Here is a 16,543-nt window from a genome sequence, read left to right on the forward strand (position 1 = left end):
ACTTGGACCACACAGTGGAGTATCATCCACTTCACGGATGCATTTTTGGGTGTGTAGCTCTAATTTCCTGACCAACACTGCAAGTGTCTGTATCTCTCGGGCCTGGTTAACACCAGAATATTAATATGACAGGAAGCGCAGAGTACAAACTTGCCACTTAGACCCAAACCTAAATGGACCTCCTCCTCCTCCCCCTTCATCGTCTTCATCTTTCTCAAAATCAGCCTTTTGTTATACAAGCATGCAGACACACATTCTCTTTTTCAAAATCGATCTTTATTACATTCATACACAAACACTGACACACACACTATCTCTTTGTCTCTAAAAACCAATCTTTGTCCCTCTCACACACACATGCACATATGTATACACACAGGAGCTCACACAAAAGCATGCACATACAAATATGTGCTCACAATTGCACACACACAAACACACAGACTCTCTTTCTCTGAACCAATCTTCGTAACATACGCAAATGCATCTGCCATGATCTTGGTAGACTCATCTTGTCAGCTTTGGTTTAACATGGCAGACAAGATCTCATGCTGAAAAAAACAAAAAACAAAGAAAATTAGTGAGCTGTTCACATTATCACGTAACCAGCAGACATTTCTCACAACAATTTGGTAACTTTTACTGTACTAAAAATAAAAAGATCACAAAAGGACAGGAATTAGACTCCCTGCCGGAGTCTGCACTAGTGGGTCACGGTAAAGTATGTGTAGTGAAATAACATTTCACTACAAATTCATGAAAAGTTAATGCTAACACCACCGTGACTAACTGTATCAAGAGTCTCAAATTTTATTTATCTATAGCATTAAAAAACAGAGAAGGGCATAGATAAAAGGAGAAAGGTATAGTTCGTCTGATATCACTTACAGTGAAAAGACGTTAAACTAAAGAACGAACGAAAAGGTATAGTGCATATCAACAAAAGACGGAGAAGCAAAAAAAAAAAAAAAAAAAAAAAAAAAAAAAAAAAAAAGAGATAAAAAAAAAATCAAACTTACCTCTTTCTCCTTTTCACTTTCTTCTTGTAAAAACCTTTCAAGATCTTCTCGGATTCTGTCCTGTAAAACAACACAACCACCTTTTTACTAGCGGTCTTGCATCTGGATGGGGTAAAGTGCAAGGAGGGAGCAGATTTCCACATTATCTGAACCCAAATCAGAGTGGTCTTGCCTGTATGAGATGGCGTACACCACACAGAAAGTATCCCATTCTCAAGTTACAGTACAGAATCTCTCTCCTGTTCTGAACTGTGTGTGTGGGTGTGGGAGGTGTGTAATGTGAGGTATGTGTGTGCATGTATGTTTGTGGGTATGGGTGAGGGGTTGAGGTGTGTGGGTGTGGTGCTGGGGTGGAGATGTGCATGATGTGTGTTTGTATAGTGTTTGTGTGCCTATGTATATGTGGTGTGTGTGTATGTGTAGAGTGTGTCTATGTATGTGTGGTGTGTGTGTCTATGTCTGTATACATTATGTGTGTTCACTGGTGTGCCTGCTGGCATATGTGTGTGTATATGATGACTTTATCATCATACTGTATATCATCATAAACCTTTTTTTTTAATGTATTCTTTTTTTTTTCAGGTGGGGATGTGTGTGGGGGTGGGGTGGGGCAAGATATAAAGAACATACACAAAGCAGCATTATGTGCACTGTCTTCATCCCCCCGCACACCCCCACTTGCTGTTTCTTTATTAAAACTGTACATTTCTTGTGAATATCATCTTAAGACGTTTTCTTTGTCTTTCTTGTCTCATATTTTAATATCATAGTAAGTCTTTATTATGTGGAGTGATGGCCTAGAGGTAACGCGTCTGCCTAGGAGAATCTGAGCGTGCTGGTTTGAATCATGGCTCAGCCACCGATATTTACTCCCCCTCTACTAGACCTTGAGTGGTGGTCTGGACGTTGGTCATTCGGATGAGATGAGAAACCGAGGTCCCGTGTGCACCATGCACTTTGAACCCATAGCAGCAAAAGGGTTGTTCCTGGCAAAATTCTGTAGAAAAATCCACTTCGATAGGAAAAACAAATAAAACTGCACGCAGGAAAAAATTCAAAATAATGGGTGGTGCTCTCAGTGTAGCGACATGCTCTCCCTGGGGAGAGCAGCCTGAATTTCACACAGAGAAATCTGTTGTGAAGAGAAAAAAAACAAGAGAAATACAAATAACTGTTTGGGGTACCATTCCATTTATTTAAAGAATACAGAAAAATGTATTCTGAACTGAACTGAGTACAGGAAACCCCAGCAGTTCAAATTCACTTGGGCAGGAGTGAATGATTTTCTGTAATACTGAAATGACTGCAGCTGTGGTTCTGGAGCTGCTCTTCCGAAGTATGTGTCTTATACCGAAACAAAGTTCAATAAAGGGGAAAAAATTGGAAAAAAAACTTGGTGCCAATACAGAAATGTGTGTGGTACTGATATACTCCCACCCATTAATTGAGACACTGTGTGATGTAAACTAGCCTGTGTCCTTATCAAGACATGGCCAAAGCCCCCAAGCGGCCGACCACCCACCCTCATCATGTCGTTGTCCTCCTCTGCCATCTGGGACTCAAGCTCTAGACGCTTCTCCCGGATCTCCTCCAGCTGCTGAACCAGCTCCTGTAGCTTTTCCTGGAGGTCCGCTGGACACAGGCATTCGTTTATTGTTGAAAGGGGTGGATTAAGCTAGGGAATTTTGATTAAAATTTGTGTTAGGTCCAAATGTGAGCAACAAAACCGTTCTTTTTACGATAAAATAGAATAAATCATACTGATCACACTGACATAAAGTTTACCACTATAGGACATTAGGAGGGTGGGAACATAATTAGATTTTGATTTTTAATGTCCAGAATCATATATTTTTATTACTTCTGCCCGTGTGAGAGTGCCTTACAAAGAGTTGCGAGGCAAGAGCATGCGAGCGTTATGCAAGCGCGGTATAGGGGTCACCAGAGGAAAGCGTTCAGAGCCGTACAGTACATGTGACTGACCGCTGTCGCGCTGATGCTGATCTGTGAGCCGGTCACTGCAGCAGACAACTGATTCTGAACAGAAAGCTAGTAAGAGAGCTCTCTGGGGTCAAAAGGAAACACTTTCAATTTCATGTATTTTATACTAAATTGGTAGAAGATGCAAAAAAATGTTTGTTTCCTTTTGACCCCAAAGAGTTCTCTTATTTTCTGTTTGGTATCTGTCATCTGCCGCAGTGTCCTAATAATGGAGGTATAGGACAGCATCAGCGCAGCAGCAGTCAGTCACATGTACTGTACCGTGCTAAACGCTTTCCTCTGGCAACCCCTTATACCGCACTTGTGTAACCCTGGCTTGCTCTTGCCTTGCGACTCTTTGTAAGGTGCTCCCTCATGGCCAGAAGTGTGAAAAATGATTTTAAAAAATAAAAATCCAATTATGTTCCCGCCCACCTACAGCGGTCAACTTTATATCAGTGTGATCAATATGATTTATTCTATTTTATCGTGAAAAGAACGGTTTCGTTGCACACATTTTGACCATTTTTGTATCTGCCCCGACGGGCGCAACAGCCGAGTGGTTAAAGCGTTGGACTGTCAATCTGAGGGTCCCGGTTTCGAATCACGGTGATGGCGCCTGGTGGGTAAAGGGTGGAGATTTTTACGATCTCCCAGGTCAACATATGTGCAGACCTGCTAGTGCCTGAACCCCCTTCGTGTGTATACGCAAGCAGAAGATCAAATACGCACGTTAAGGATCCTGTAATCCATGTCAGCGTTCGGTGGGTTATGGAAACAAGAATATACCCAGCATGCACACCCCCAAAAACGGAGTATGGCTGCCTACATGGCACGTAAAAAGCCCACTCGTGTGCATATGAGTGAACGCAGAAGAAGAGTATCTGCCCTGGACTAGATGGAAATGTATTAGTGACCTTCATCTACCATCCCAAAACCAGTTGCTCTCCCACTTGTGCTGGCTGAAAAAAAGGAAAATTTAAACTCGAGGTAGAGGGCCCTTACGACTGAGATTGCGCCATAATTTTAGCTCGACTGGCCAAACGAGCTAAGTAAGTTTGTGACTTGATACAAGTCTTCGTCAGATACAAAACATGAGTGTCAAAGAAATGATAGACAGACAGAAATACGAAAAAACTTAGTCGTATGAGGAGCACAGGATCAGGAGTCAAGATGGCTGCCGGAAAAAGAGGAAGCTAGACAGGGATACAGAGGGGAGGTAACCTACTTCCGGGAGGTTTTCGGCCGTAGCTACTTTCGTTTTCTCCACACAGGTGGATAGTAGTTTGCACAGGACAGGAATCGGACTCCCTGCTGGAGTCTGCACTAGTAGGTCACGGTAAAGGATGTGTAGTGAAATGGAAGAATTTATGCTTTCTACACACGCTGACAAAGTGGACTGACAACACTGCAGAATGGACATGGAAAGTATCTGCTGAGGCCCAGGCACAACCAACACACCTGGAGGAATCCAGTGAACAGGTCTGTGCAAAGCCCCAATGACTCTTGGGGGAGAAGAAGAAGCAGAAGGCAGACACACACTCCTTTACATGCAGGCACATGCAAATTTGGACATTCTGAACAGCTATTTGACGAACAGTTAAATAAACGGTCAGTAGCAGGGCTCGACATTAATGGTTGCCCGACTGCCCGGGGCAAGTAGATCATCGTGTTGGGCAAGTATTGCCCTTACTGAACTTGCCTTACCAGGCAAGTTATATTTTCCAAGACTAGCATGTTTTGTTTTCAAAACTATCCATCACACTCCCAACACCTATCATCTGACACTCTTCCTCTAGCAGACCATGTTTTGTGTCTGACTGTGACAAGCGGTCACCGGAAAAAGAGAGCTATCATGTAGATCTAAAAGGTGATTTGTCATTGGTTGTTATTTTTGGAGAGCCAATGGTAATTTTTCTTATAGTGTAGTTCATCTTCCGCCCATCACATCACAACTAAAACAATTACGTCTTAACGTACTCTAATGTCGTTCCACTTTAAACAAAAAATTAAAAAAACCAACAGAATTTGTTTCTATGACAAACCTGTTTACCAGTACCATTTTGGGGTAATTTGTACATCATTTTGACTTAGAATACACCAGCACGCGAAAGCAGACTTCAGTACGACTTATGAGGAAAGAAAGAGTTCTGTCCACAACAACAAAGTGAGGAGTTTTGACGCTGCTCGCGTGGCGACGGGTTCTTTGGAGGAAAGTGAAAAGTTCACTGCTGGCACCTGCCCGACGGTGTTACACGACAGCCAGCCAGGCCTGTCTGTAGTCAGTCCAAGAGGGTAACCTACATGGATGGCCGTGCCCATCTTCCTCCCCCCACCCCCACTCTTCCTCCACCTACACCTCACCCCTCCACTGCTAAGGTTGTCAAAACCACTGCCCAGCTATCCCTTCACCACCCTCCCATCCAATTCTCTGACTGTGATCTGTCTGCCTTTCTGTCTCATTCAGTCTCTCTCTCTCTCTGTCTCACTCTCTCCCTTGCACCTCAGTGTTAAGGTCAAGTTGGTAAATCAAAAAGGAAACAGCCATTCTGTAGAATCATAACTTACACCAAGTCAACACAGACATGACCCCCACAATCCTCCCCCATTCTCATTCCTTCACCCCCCCTCCCCCCTAACTTTCTCTTTGACCCCTCCTCCAGACGCCACCTCCCATATCGCCACCTCCCATATCGCAGACTTGCTTATCCTTACCCCCACCCCTACCCTGTCACCCCATGCCCCCTCCCTTTTTTTTTTTTTTTTTTTTTTTTACATGGTCAGACTGGGAATAGCAGAAAGGATGGAGGCAGGGTAGGGGTCAAAGTCCAGTTTTGCTGAGGGGATCAACACATATCAAAGGATATTGTGGAAAGCTCTGTTGCTAAGCAACCTCCATGTAGAAGAACAGCTGTACCACCTTCCCTCTCTGGAACTGTGACCCTTCACCATCCCCTTTCACTCACTCACACAGTGACACACACACACAAACACACACACACACACACACTCTCTCTCTCTCTCTGATGCCGGGTGAGAACAACTGAAACCCATCCTGGTGTGGCCATCCTGGCAAGTGAATTTTCAACAGAGTTGCCCTACCATGCAAGTGAGAAACAGTAACTGCTGACCCCATCTAATAGAATCACTTGGATCTGTACAAATCCTGACATTGATTGTCTCACAGTGCAAAAACTGGCTTTTCTTTTTAACTCTGCATGTTGCTGTTTGCAGTGGAGGTTAAAAAAAGAAATAATTTCTGTGGCTGAGTCAACTGCAAAAACATGCCAAAGGCAGTTTTTGTCAAGTGAGACCGAGATAAAACTTGCTTTGGCTGTTCAAAACAACAGTTATCTTAGGTCAAACCCAACAAAACAAACATCAGTTAAAGAAAAGGGTTCGAGTACTCTCTGTGTGTGTGTGTGTGTGTGCGCACGCACACATGTGAGCATTTGATGATTCATGTAAGTTTCTGAAAGTTGGGCAAGTGAATTTTCCAGTGACTTGCCCGACTGGACAAGTGGGAAAAAAAAAAGTCAATGTCAAGCCCTGAGTAGTCTGTATAAACAGGTGCAAGACATTGCTGTTCTGTCCCCCCCCTCCCCTTCTTCACCATCCTGTGTCATCTACTGATTGACTTTCTGACAAAATGTCAGGTGAATAAGTGGTCATTAGGTATAGCAGGTAAATAAACGGTCAGTAGTCTGTACAACCAGGTGCAAGGGATCGCTAAACAGCTGTACTGTTCTCCACCCCCCCTCCCCTCTCCACCCCCTCCCTCCCACCCTCTTCACTTTTCTGTGTCATCTACTGATTGACTTTCTGACAAAATGTCAGGTGAATAAGTGGTCATTAGGTACAACAGGTAAATAAACGGTCAGTAGTCTGTACAACCAGGTGCAAGGGATCGCTAAACAGCTGTTCTGTCCCCTCCACCCCTCCTTCTCTCCCCCCCCCCTCCCCTGCCCCCCCACAGCCCCCGTCTTCACTTTCCTGTGACGTCTCCTGGATGGCTTCTTGACAAAATGTCCGGTAAATGAATGGTCACTAGGTACAACAGGTACAACAGCAATACTGAACAGCTGTTCTGACATCACCACCACCCCCACCCCCGTCCTCTCCTTTCCCCCCAAAGACCTGTCTTTCACCCTCAGTTCTCCTTCAACCCACCTGTGTCGTCCCCTCCCTCGGCCCCCATGGCGTCCTGGCTCTCTGGTGCCTGCAGGCTGGATTCACCCAGGCGTGACATGTCGTCCTCCCCGCTGTCCATGATGTTCACCTCCTTGTCCTCCTCCTCTTCCGAGCTGCTCACCTCCCCAAAGAAAGACGCTGCCCACACAGGGTTGGGACCAGTTATACTATATATAGGGACTAGTTCCCACACATGTGGCCACACAAAATTCCATATTTTTCCACACCTGACTAAAAATTCTCCACACCAAACACAAAGCTACACCGAATTAAAAAAAAAAAAAAAAAAAAAAAAAAAAAAAATCATCTGCTGCACCACCAAGGTTGGTGGATATCCTGGTATCAATCAATTTCCATCACTTTTTGTTAGTTTGTTGATACTGTTTTACATGCACTGAGCTCTTTGTCCGCTCTGGTACTGGTCAATATTTCATAAAAATTCCAAGATCTATCAAAACCCTAAAAGCAAAGCAAAACATATTTGTCCAAGACTTTTCCATCCCTGGAGATGGTTCTCTCATTTCTCCAAGACTTTCCCTGACTTCCATGACTCTACGTTATTACCATGAGGGGGAAACATTTCTTTCTTTTTAAAAAAAAAAAATTTTTTACATACACACATCCAAAATATATATACACAGGACTTTTGATGCACTCACACACTGAAATTCAAACATAAAATAATCTATTAAAAAAAAGAAAAAGAAAAAAAAGAGGAAACCACACGGCCATCTCACCAACATCCATGGAGACAGACTGGTCGTTGTTCCTGTTCAGGCCACTGGTGCTAGCGATGGCGCCACTGGACTGTATGTGTCCCGACGTCTGGCCTGCATCGTTCCCCACGGGCTTCTCGTCTTCTGTTAGCACCTCCCACTTGACATCAATCGCTTCGGCATCAAAACGGAACAATCGTCGCACTTCTTTTTCCAGCTCCGGTTGATCCATGTACTGTACAAAGAGTAGATTTATATTCGACTTAATGATTCATAAACACCATGATGATCGCCCGGACAGCACAATTTAGAAGTGTGATCTGTTCAAGGTATCAATTTATCAGTATGCGAATGTTTTTCTGTAATTTCACAACTTCTGAAGGGGACTGGTTACAGTCCAAAGAGTCAGATGAATATATTCAACATCACACACATATAAAAAAAAAAGTTGAAAATTAAATTTAATTTCAAGGTTTGAAAAACCAAAACAGTTTCATAACATTCAGTGTAAGCATATACATGTATGTGCGTGTAAAAATCTGAAAGAGATAAGAGGTCAATCATGAAAGTTAAAAGCAAGAATGTTCCTTTTAAAAAAAAAATTTTTTTTTTAGGGTTTTTCTATCTATTCTTTCCTTCAATGTGAAAAAGGACAGCACACCTTATTCTAAACTATCTGTCTGTCTACACATACACTTTCTTTCATTATTTTCTTTCTTCTTTTTGTTTTTCTTTCAATGTTTTTCTTCCTCTCTCTTTCAACCTTTTTTCATTGCTGTCCAAATCATACCAATCAACACAAGGAGTAAGCCAAAACCACCCACATACTTGAGACGTATCCACACTCTGAAATTCAAATGATAAGAAGTCACATTGTTCTGCACATGACCAACCTTCTTTCTCATTGTTTTCCGGAAGCGCCTCTTGCGAACATTCTTCAGAGGTCGGGTAACTGAAGAAAAAAAAAAAAAAAAATCAAGCAAATCATTGTTATTGTGTCTGAAAATAATCTGCAGAAAATATTTTTTCATGTGAACCATTACCCCCCAAAAAAACAAGAGTATGACTGCCAACATGGCAGGGGTAGAAACAGTCATACACGCAAAAGCCCACTGTGTATATGAGGTAACGTGGGAGTCGCAGCCCATAAACGAAGAAGATGTGAACCATTCAGCCTCAGCCAGACACTCTCAGATTTCAAAATTAGAAAGACTTAAACTAGTTAAAGAATGAATCAGTTACAACCTGTTGTATAAAACACTAACTTCCATTCATCTTTCTTGCTCTTATCTTCTGTCGATCCTTTTCTGTTCTTTCTTCCTTAAAAAAAAAAAAAATCTATAATAACTTTCTATGAGATAAAGACAAAAGAAGAAGAATAGAAAGTGTTGGGTTTTTTTGTTTGTTTTTTGAGGAGTGAGTTGGGGTAGTAGTTGGGTGTGGTGGTCATACATTGCACAACACTCCACACTTACTGCCATGGTTCCAGAGATATCTTTTGTCCTTGTCTTTCTTCTTCGGACTGTCTGTGTCTTCCACATTGATTTCTTCGTCTGTGGTGCAAACCATCATCTGTCAAAATGGAACAGAATGACAATCAGAGAATAAACATGAACAGTATACAGTTGACCAATGTAGCAAAAAGAAAATTCACTCAATAAAAATTTTAGCAAGAACAGAATTCAGTTATCCTCTCCTGTACCTCTGCATGATACAATCGTCTATTTCTTTTTATAAACTTTTTTTTTAAGATTTTTTTTCCCTTTATGTATTGGAGATAGAAAGACAGAGTGACACTGGGGAGAAGCAGAACACAGGCATACAAAGGGATACACTCATACATGCACTGACGTTCTGCACATCTCTTCACCTGGGATAAAAGAAAAACATCCACCCTTTACAAATTAGGGGTGTTGAATCCAGGGATCAAACTCCAGACATTCAGGGGATAATCTAGCACTCGGTTTCAGTAACTCACAAACAAAACTATCTGACTAGTGACTTTCAAAGTTACCTGACATATATCTGCTGTTTTGTAAAATGTCTTCTTGTCCACTGTTTTCAGTGACTCGATGATACATGGCAGATCCACCACCTGAAACACAATAAACAAGAAATTACCAAAACAACAACCTAACAAAACCCACATATTTAAATTGTTTCATACCCCTTCTTGTCAGCCCAGATGCATGCTGGAAACCTCTGAATGTAAAATTTTGCACAGAAACTGAGAAAGCATCACTATATGTATCGGAAAGTGAAACTGAACTAAAACATTTTGAGTTACTGTCTTTAACAGCTTAGCATATAATGATACAAATACCCCCCTTAAATCAACGTCCAACAGGGAATGAGTACAGAAGGAAAATGATCTTCTGATCCACATAACAAGTCACAGAAATCATAAATAATGGAAAAATAAAATATTAAAAAAGTGCAATGAAATAAAAAGAATACAGAAATTGGGGAAAGTCTATGAATATGCCAACTATCTGGAAGTATACTTTTTTCCCTTAAAAAAAACACACAAAAAACAACCCAACTAACTGATTCATACATTCCTTTGTTTAAACATTAGTCAATTTCACACATCCATGCTGGTTATCAAGGAATAAAATCACATGCTGTTCAACCCCAGAAATATCTCAGCTGATTGCCATGACCTCCAAATTCTCTACACCCACAACAACAACACACACACACACAAAAAAAAAGGGGGGTGGGGGGGGGGAACCTGAAAAGAAAGGCAAACAAAGGAACACTTCTGTGAGTCATGTGACTGGCTAGCAAATTGTTTGATTAACACCAGACATAAATCAAACAAAATAAAATAAACAGAAATTAAATCCTAATAATTATAGGAAAATGATGATGGCACAGAAAACACCATGTACACAGTATGGAAATGGAATATTACATTTCAATGAGGCCAACTTTCTGAAAATGAGCGCAAGTTATTAATATCCCAGACACTGGAGGGTCATGATAAGCTAATTTTCCTCTTTCTACAAACTGTAGTACAAAGCAGCAGCTAGTTATGAGAAGACAGGTCACAACAGAATAATTCAATGTCAATAGTTTAAACAACTGTCATTTCTAATAGTTTACTCATGTTATATACAATTACTGTATTAGTATTATATTACATTATAATGCACACCCCACAACAATCAAAAGCAGCACACAAAAAATAACATCAAACAACAACACCACACACACACACACAAAAAACACAAAAACAACCAGCAACACACTGCCGCTTACCTTAGCATTAAATATAAAGTTGTTGTAGCGGACATGCCCATGTCTCATATCAGAATCTAGTTCAATGCTGAGTCCCAGCTTGTCTTTGAACAAGGCGCCTGATGTAGATTGGATCTCCTGCCTCAGTTCCTCAGATGCTGTCTGGGCATGAGAAATGTAGTGATAATTCACACTGTCAGACTCATTGGAAATTAAACAATAAAGGGCTGTAGTGAATATTAGTAATAACAATGTAATTTCTTAAATTAACTTACGAACAAAAATTAAAAGAAAAACAATAAGTCCTCCAAATGTTAGAATTAGTAACACACACAATCTCAATGATCACTGATCTGCAACACAATAATTAATCATAAAAATTTGGTCAATGGTTGCATGCAATGCAGTTGCATTTTGTAAAGAAATAGTGCGCTGTGTGTGCAGTCACTTTTTTAAAATAAATACATTTCAAACATATAAGTTTTGAACAACTTTCACTTTGTTTATTTCCTTAACCGTAGTTTTGGTAAACATCTATTATTTAGAAATTAAGTAATGTGGTTCTGATATACATCTATCATCATTTAAAAATCAAGTAACGTGGTTCTGGTAAACATCCATTATCATTTAAAAATTAAGAACAAGAACTCTAAAAATATTGTCAAGAACCACATAAAATGGGTGATAACATTTACTAATCATAGTATCACTTCAACAATGCATAAAAACTGCTGTTAAAAAGGTCCCTGAAAGATGTAGTCTGCAAAATGATGGAACAATATATACATATATATATATATATATATAATCACCAGCCACATCATGACCTTCTTTGAGAACAAAATCCTCTACCTAAAATTAAAACAACAATGCTCCAAACAAGGATGATCTTGTGAGACACAGCTGCTCAGCTACATAGATGAAATTGTACTTGAGATAAGAAGGAGCAAGATGGCCCCAATTGTCTTTTACTTCTCCAAGGCCTTTGACAAGGTCAGCTATGCCCTGCTCATTCACAAGCTACAGTGTTATGAAAGCTGAGGTGCTCAATACATGGAATAAGAACATCCTTGAGGACAGGCAACAAGCAGTTGTGATGGCGGTCACCTCAGAATACATCCCAGTCAACTGGAGTTCCCCAGGGTTCAGTCTTAGGACCAAGCCTCTTCCTTCTCCAAAATAATGACCTCCCAAAGTCCATCAAATGCATGACCAGATTATTTGCAGAAAACACCACGTGCAACAACGTTACAATGTAATCAAGACAGAAGTTGATCAGCACGTACTCAAAGACGACCCATCTGGGAGAAATAGTAGTCCATGCCATTCCATCCACAAAAGTGCTCCACCTTAAGTCTCAGCTGCGAGAGAAAAAAGACTGTCTGAGATCACCAGCTTCATGGCCACTCACTGGAAAATGTCAACACAGCAAAATACCTTTGTGTAAACATCCAAGATGATCAGATGTATGTTGGGGATCCCACATCAACTCCACAACTAATAAAGCCAACATGACCCTAAGCTTACTTCAACGCTACCTCAAGACAGGAAACAAGACCAAGAATACTCCATACAAAGCCCTAACGTCTTATCCTTGAGTATGCAGCCTCTGTGTGGGACCACTAAACAGCCAGTGATCTCCAGGCCACTGAAAATGTCCAGTGCCGAGCAGCAAGATGGGTTACCAAATCACAGCTGTAGTACAAATCAGAATGAAAAAAGCTACCATGGAGATCAATGTTTTACAATTTCCACCATAGACTCCGTTAACAGCCTGCCTACCATGACCATCAGACAGCTGGCTGAGCTACAGAAGAAACAACACCTGCAATTACAACCATCCCTGCTTGCAGGACACAGTACAAACAGATGTCTCTTTTCCCCCTGCACTGTCTCACAATGGAACACACTGCCCCAAGAGGTTGTAATGTAACAGCCATTTCCAGTCCAGACTGGCCTGCCTGTGACTCAACAAATTAACTTTCAACCCCCCTTTCCCCAACCTTTTTTTTCTTGTTTATTTCATCCCAGCAGAAAGTAGGGTAGGTATGCCTAATTGCAAACAGTGTGTAAATTTTGCGAACGGTTTGTGTACCGCCCTACTTAGAACAATTGAAGTGTTCTCACCACAAACATTTCACAATTTAATGTCTGCTGTACCTCAGAAAACAGAGTATAGCTGCCTACATGGCGGGGTAAAAACGGTCATACTTGTAAAAGCCCACTTGTGTAATATACAAGTGAATGTGGAACAAAGTTGAAGCCCGTGAACAAAGAAGAAGAAAAATGTCCGCTGTGACCTCATTCTCATAACCTCATTTCCAAGAACCAGTCAAATATCAGCTATTTCCATCTCTGTCCACATTCTTTCTTCTCTGTGCCCACCACTGCCTATCAAGTTCAATGATATGCTATCAAAATCTAACACCAAGTTGTAATACTTAAATTTGGCACAGTTTAAAATAGCTAATTTGATTGGTATGTTGAATGAATTGTGCATGTAATTTCCAGTGCTGGGAGAATTTTTAAAAGTATGCTGGTGACAGATCAGAATGTTAATTTTGACAGGAATTTCCAAGTGTCATTTGCAATCAAACCATAGGATATTTTGACATGAGTCTACTTGTGAACCATGCTGTACAGTTATTGAGCGCTCTCAAAAGTGTGTGTGTGTGTGTGTGTGTGTGTGTGTGTGTGTGTGTGTGAGTGAGTGAGTAAGTGAGTGCATGTGTGAACAAAACCAACAATCTTCTTCTTCTTCCATCGAAGTGACCACAGTTATCATGTTGACTCTTCCATCACTTTGAGAGGTCGGTCGGATGCGGACGAAAAATCTGGGCTACTGGGGGAAAACTGGAGGCCCGTGACAGTCTGGTGCGATGTTCCAGTAATATGTTATGTGTAATGAGTTCAAGACCTGCTTCTGTTTTAATTGTCCACGTGTACCAAAACCCATCGTACTCAATAATGACTTGCCCGGTCGCATTTACCCTAAGGCACCCATGCTATTTTAACAGTTGAAAAACACGTTGAAAAGGAGTCGACGAAGTTTTCCTAGTGCAACCAGTCGGAGAAAGCCTTCAAAAACAGAAATGCTACATTTGACGATCGTACAACCTATCAACTGTACAAAACAGTTACACACGCTGAGCTGGTCGATTCGACTGGATCGTTCGTCTACCTACCCCACTAGCATTGTTCTGAGACTTTGGCTGAACGGGTCGGCTTGAAAGAAAGAAATATATGTATCACAAACCTGAGGCAACCGAAGTATAAACTGTGATTCAAGATCGACCACACCATCGGTACCACCATCTTTCTTCTTTGGGGGAACCTTTGCATTCATTCTGTAAAAATGTTTGGAGACAAGAACACGAACAGAACACAACCTCCACTTGCAAGACTGGGATGTTTTTGTTCAGACCGGATGTAATACTTCTTACTTCCGGGTCAAGGCGTCCAGTTCAAAGCTATTTACCCAAAACTGCCCAAATAATCACATATCGCTTTGTGCATTGGGAACACGTAGTCGAGTAATACTTTAATTGACCCCCTGTAGTCGAATGGGGAAAAAAAAAAAAAAAAAAAAAAAACGAAAGAAAGAAAGAAAAGAAAGAAAAGCAAACACTAAAAAAGTGGATTTCGTACCTTTTTAAAATTTTATTTTATTTTATTAATTTATATTTTTTGGAGGGGGTGGGGGGGTGGGGGGGGGGGGGGGGGGGGGTTATTCCATCTTTGGGTTTACGATTTCAACATAGTGTCACAAGAGATTTTCTCGTTGATGATTTTACACCATGTTATCATGCATTCATTCTGATATAATGTACAAAGATGGTTTGTTTGTTTTCTTTTGCAGCTCAGTGGACGCTTACATACACAAAAGTAGAATATTTGTCTGTCTGAGGTAATGAAGTTATTCTTGTTGTTCAACGACAAAATACAAACATCCCTTGGGCCTGACAGGCCTACCGAACGCAGGAGACAGACGAATTAATTCTTGGGTCCTCTGTAATACCTTGATAATCTCATACCTGCTGGCACCAGATCTATTTGTCATGGACATGCTGCGGTCAGTTGCTATTGGTGTAAGCACAGCATAGCTGTGCACTCGCAGAATGCAGCTAAAATCATAAGATATGTACACATGTGTATATTATTACATATATAAATGTCAGTGTATGAGATGAATAAGATATAAATATGTACGTATATGTATAATGTATCATATTAGTATGTACTTGAATAATATATTACACGATTAATCATACACACACACATATCTGTCTGTCAGTCTGTCTGTCTGACTCTCTCTCTCTCCTCTCTGTGTGTGTGTGTGTGTGTGTGTGTGTGTGTGTGTGTGTGTGTGTGTGTGTGTGTGTGTGTGTGTGTGTGTGTGTGTGTGTGTGTGTGTGTGTGCGTGTGTGTGATGGAAATTAACTTTCCACCCAGAGCATATCTTTGCACCTAACGAGACGTGGCCACCACCCTGGAAACCCTTAACAGAGCTGGCGCAGAGGTTCCTCCGTCTGATCTTGTGGTCTACTTGGGATACTCATTTCTCAGCACGTCAGTCTAACAATAAACACGCCTCTGAACTCTGTCAGTCGACTTAATGCTGGTGTTGGTTTGGGGATTCCAGAATGGGCTGTCATGCTGAACTGAGTGGTCTGACAAGAGCCATGTAGGTGTACTTCTTGGTTTCCTTCCTACGGGTCTCGATATTCCTGCACAAGAAGCCGAGGATCTCATTTTCACGCCGAGCTGCTTGGTTCCCGCCACACTCTTGAGTTGGTCCATGATTTAAGGGTCCTGCTGCGGACCTGGCATACAAAAGTCCACCTGGCCGCAATGCGAAGTTCCACCACTGATGGGCTCCTAATGGTCAGCACCAGCTACGCCACAACCCATTGCCAGCAAAAGACACCAACAATTCAACACCCATCCCATCAGACTCAGTATTTCTTCACACATTATTACACTGATCAACTGAGAAGAATGAAATCAAACACAATTTTTTTTATTACAATGAATTTGTCGTTGTTATTATTCTTCATGGTATTATTTTCAGACACAGGGCAATTACGCCGAGGAAATCAGAAAGGGTTATTTTATGACTCATTCGTCGATATAAAATACATCTCCTACCTTGTCGCCGCAGTTGATTTGCCGTAATACATATTCATAATCATAATTTAAAATCATTTCACTGAAGGAAACACAGAATTTCATGCTGATTAGGTCCTGAATTAGCACTCATATTTTATCATCACCCTCTCTACCCCACAATGTGTACTCAGAATTATGGTTCGTGTGTGTTATGATTTAGAGGGGTGAAAAACACTGGTTCATACCTTTGATGAATTTCACTTGTTCAAGTGAGGAATCATTCAT

At 41.2% G+C, this 16,543-nt stretch overlaps 2 protein-coding genes across 2 annotated transcripts in view; both read right to left on the bottom strand.

The window, feature by feature from the left end:
* Window positions 1-260: 260 nt before the first annotated feature.
* Window positions 261-14,565, bottom strand: LOC143298806 (transcription initiation factor TFIID subunit 7-like). The gene is made up of 10 exons (XM_076611780.1): window positions 14,406-14,565; window positions 11,171-11,311; window positions 9,921-10,001; window positions 9,382-9,478; window positions 8,800-8,858; window positions 7,928-8,141; window positions 7,170-7,328; window positions 2,542-2,651; window positions 1,020-1,079; window positions 261-551 (listed from the first exon to the last, which is right to left on the bottom strand). Exons 1-10 carry the CDS (start codon window positions 14,493-14,495, stop codon window positions 516-518), a joined length of 1,047 nt encoding a protein of 348 aa, XP_076467895.1. The 5' UTR covers window positions 14,496-14,565; the 3' UTR covers window positions 261-515.
* A 1,235-nt stretch (window positions 14,566-15,800) lies between these two features.
* The window catches only part of LOC143298665 (uncharacterized), a 116,510-nt gene continuing 115,767 nt past the window's right edge, over window positions 15,801-16,543 (bottom strand). The window contains exon 14 of the mRNA XM_076611549.1: window positions 15,801-15,991. Coding sequence (XP_076467664.1) covers window positions 15,801-15,991 — 191 coding nt within the window. The remainder of the gene's footprint in view (window positions 15,992-16,543) is intronic.

Source organism: Babylonia areolata, chromosome 24, assembly GCF_041734735.1.
Source record: "Babylonia areolata isolate BAREFJ2019XMU chromosome 24, ASM4173473v1, whole genome shotgun sequence".
Lineage (NCBI taxonomy): Eukaryota > Metazoa > Mollusca > Gastropoda > Neogastropoda > Buccinidae > Babylonia > Babylonia areolata.

What these genes read in the sequence shown, in the direction of transcription:
- LOC143298806 (XM_076611780.1), bottom strand. Translation starts at nt 14,495, where the DNA reads ATGAATGCAAAGGTTCCCCCAAAGAAGAAAGATGGTGGTACCGATGGT. An exon ending in AAACAGCAGATATATGTCAG is followed by an intron (nt 9,479 to 9,920) that starts GTAACTTTGAAA and finishes CCATTTTGACAG; the next exon opens with ATGATGGTTTGCACCACAGA. An exon ending in ATATCTCTGGAACCATGGCA is followed by an intron (nt 8,859 to 9,381) that starts GTAAGTGTGGAG and finishes TTTTTTCTTCAG; the next exon opens with TTACCCGACCTCTGAAGAAT.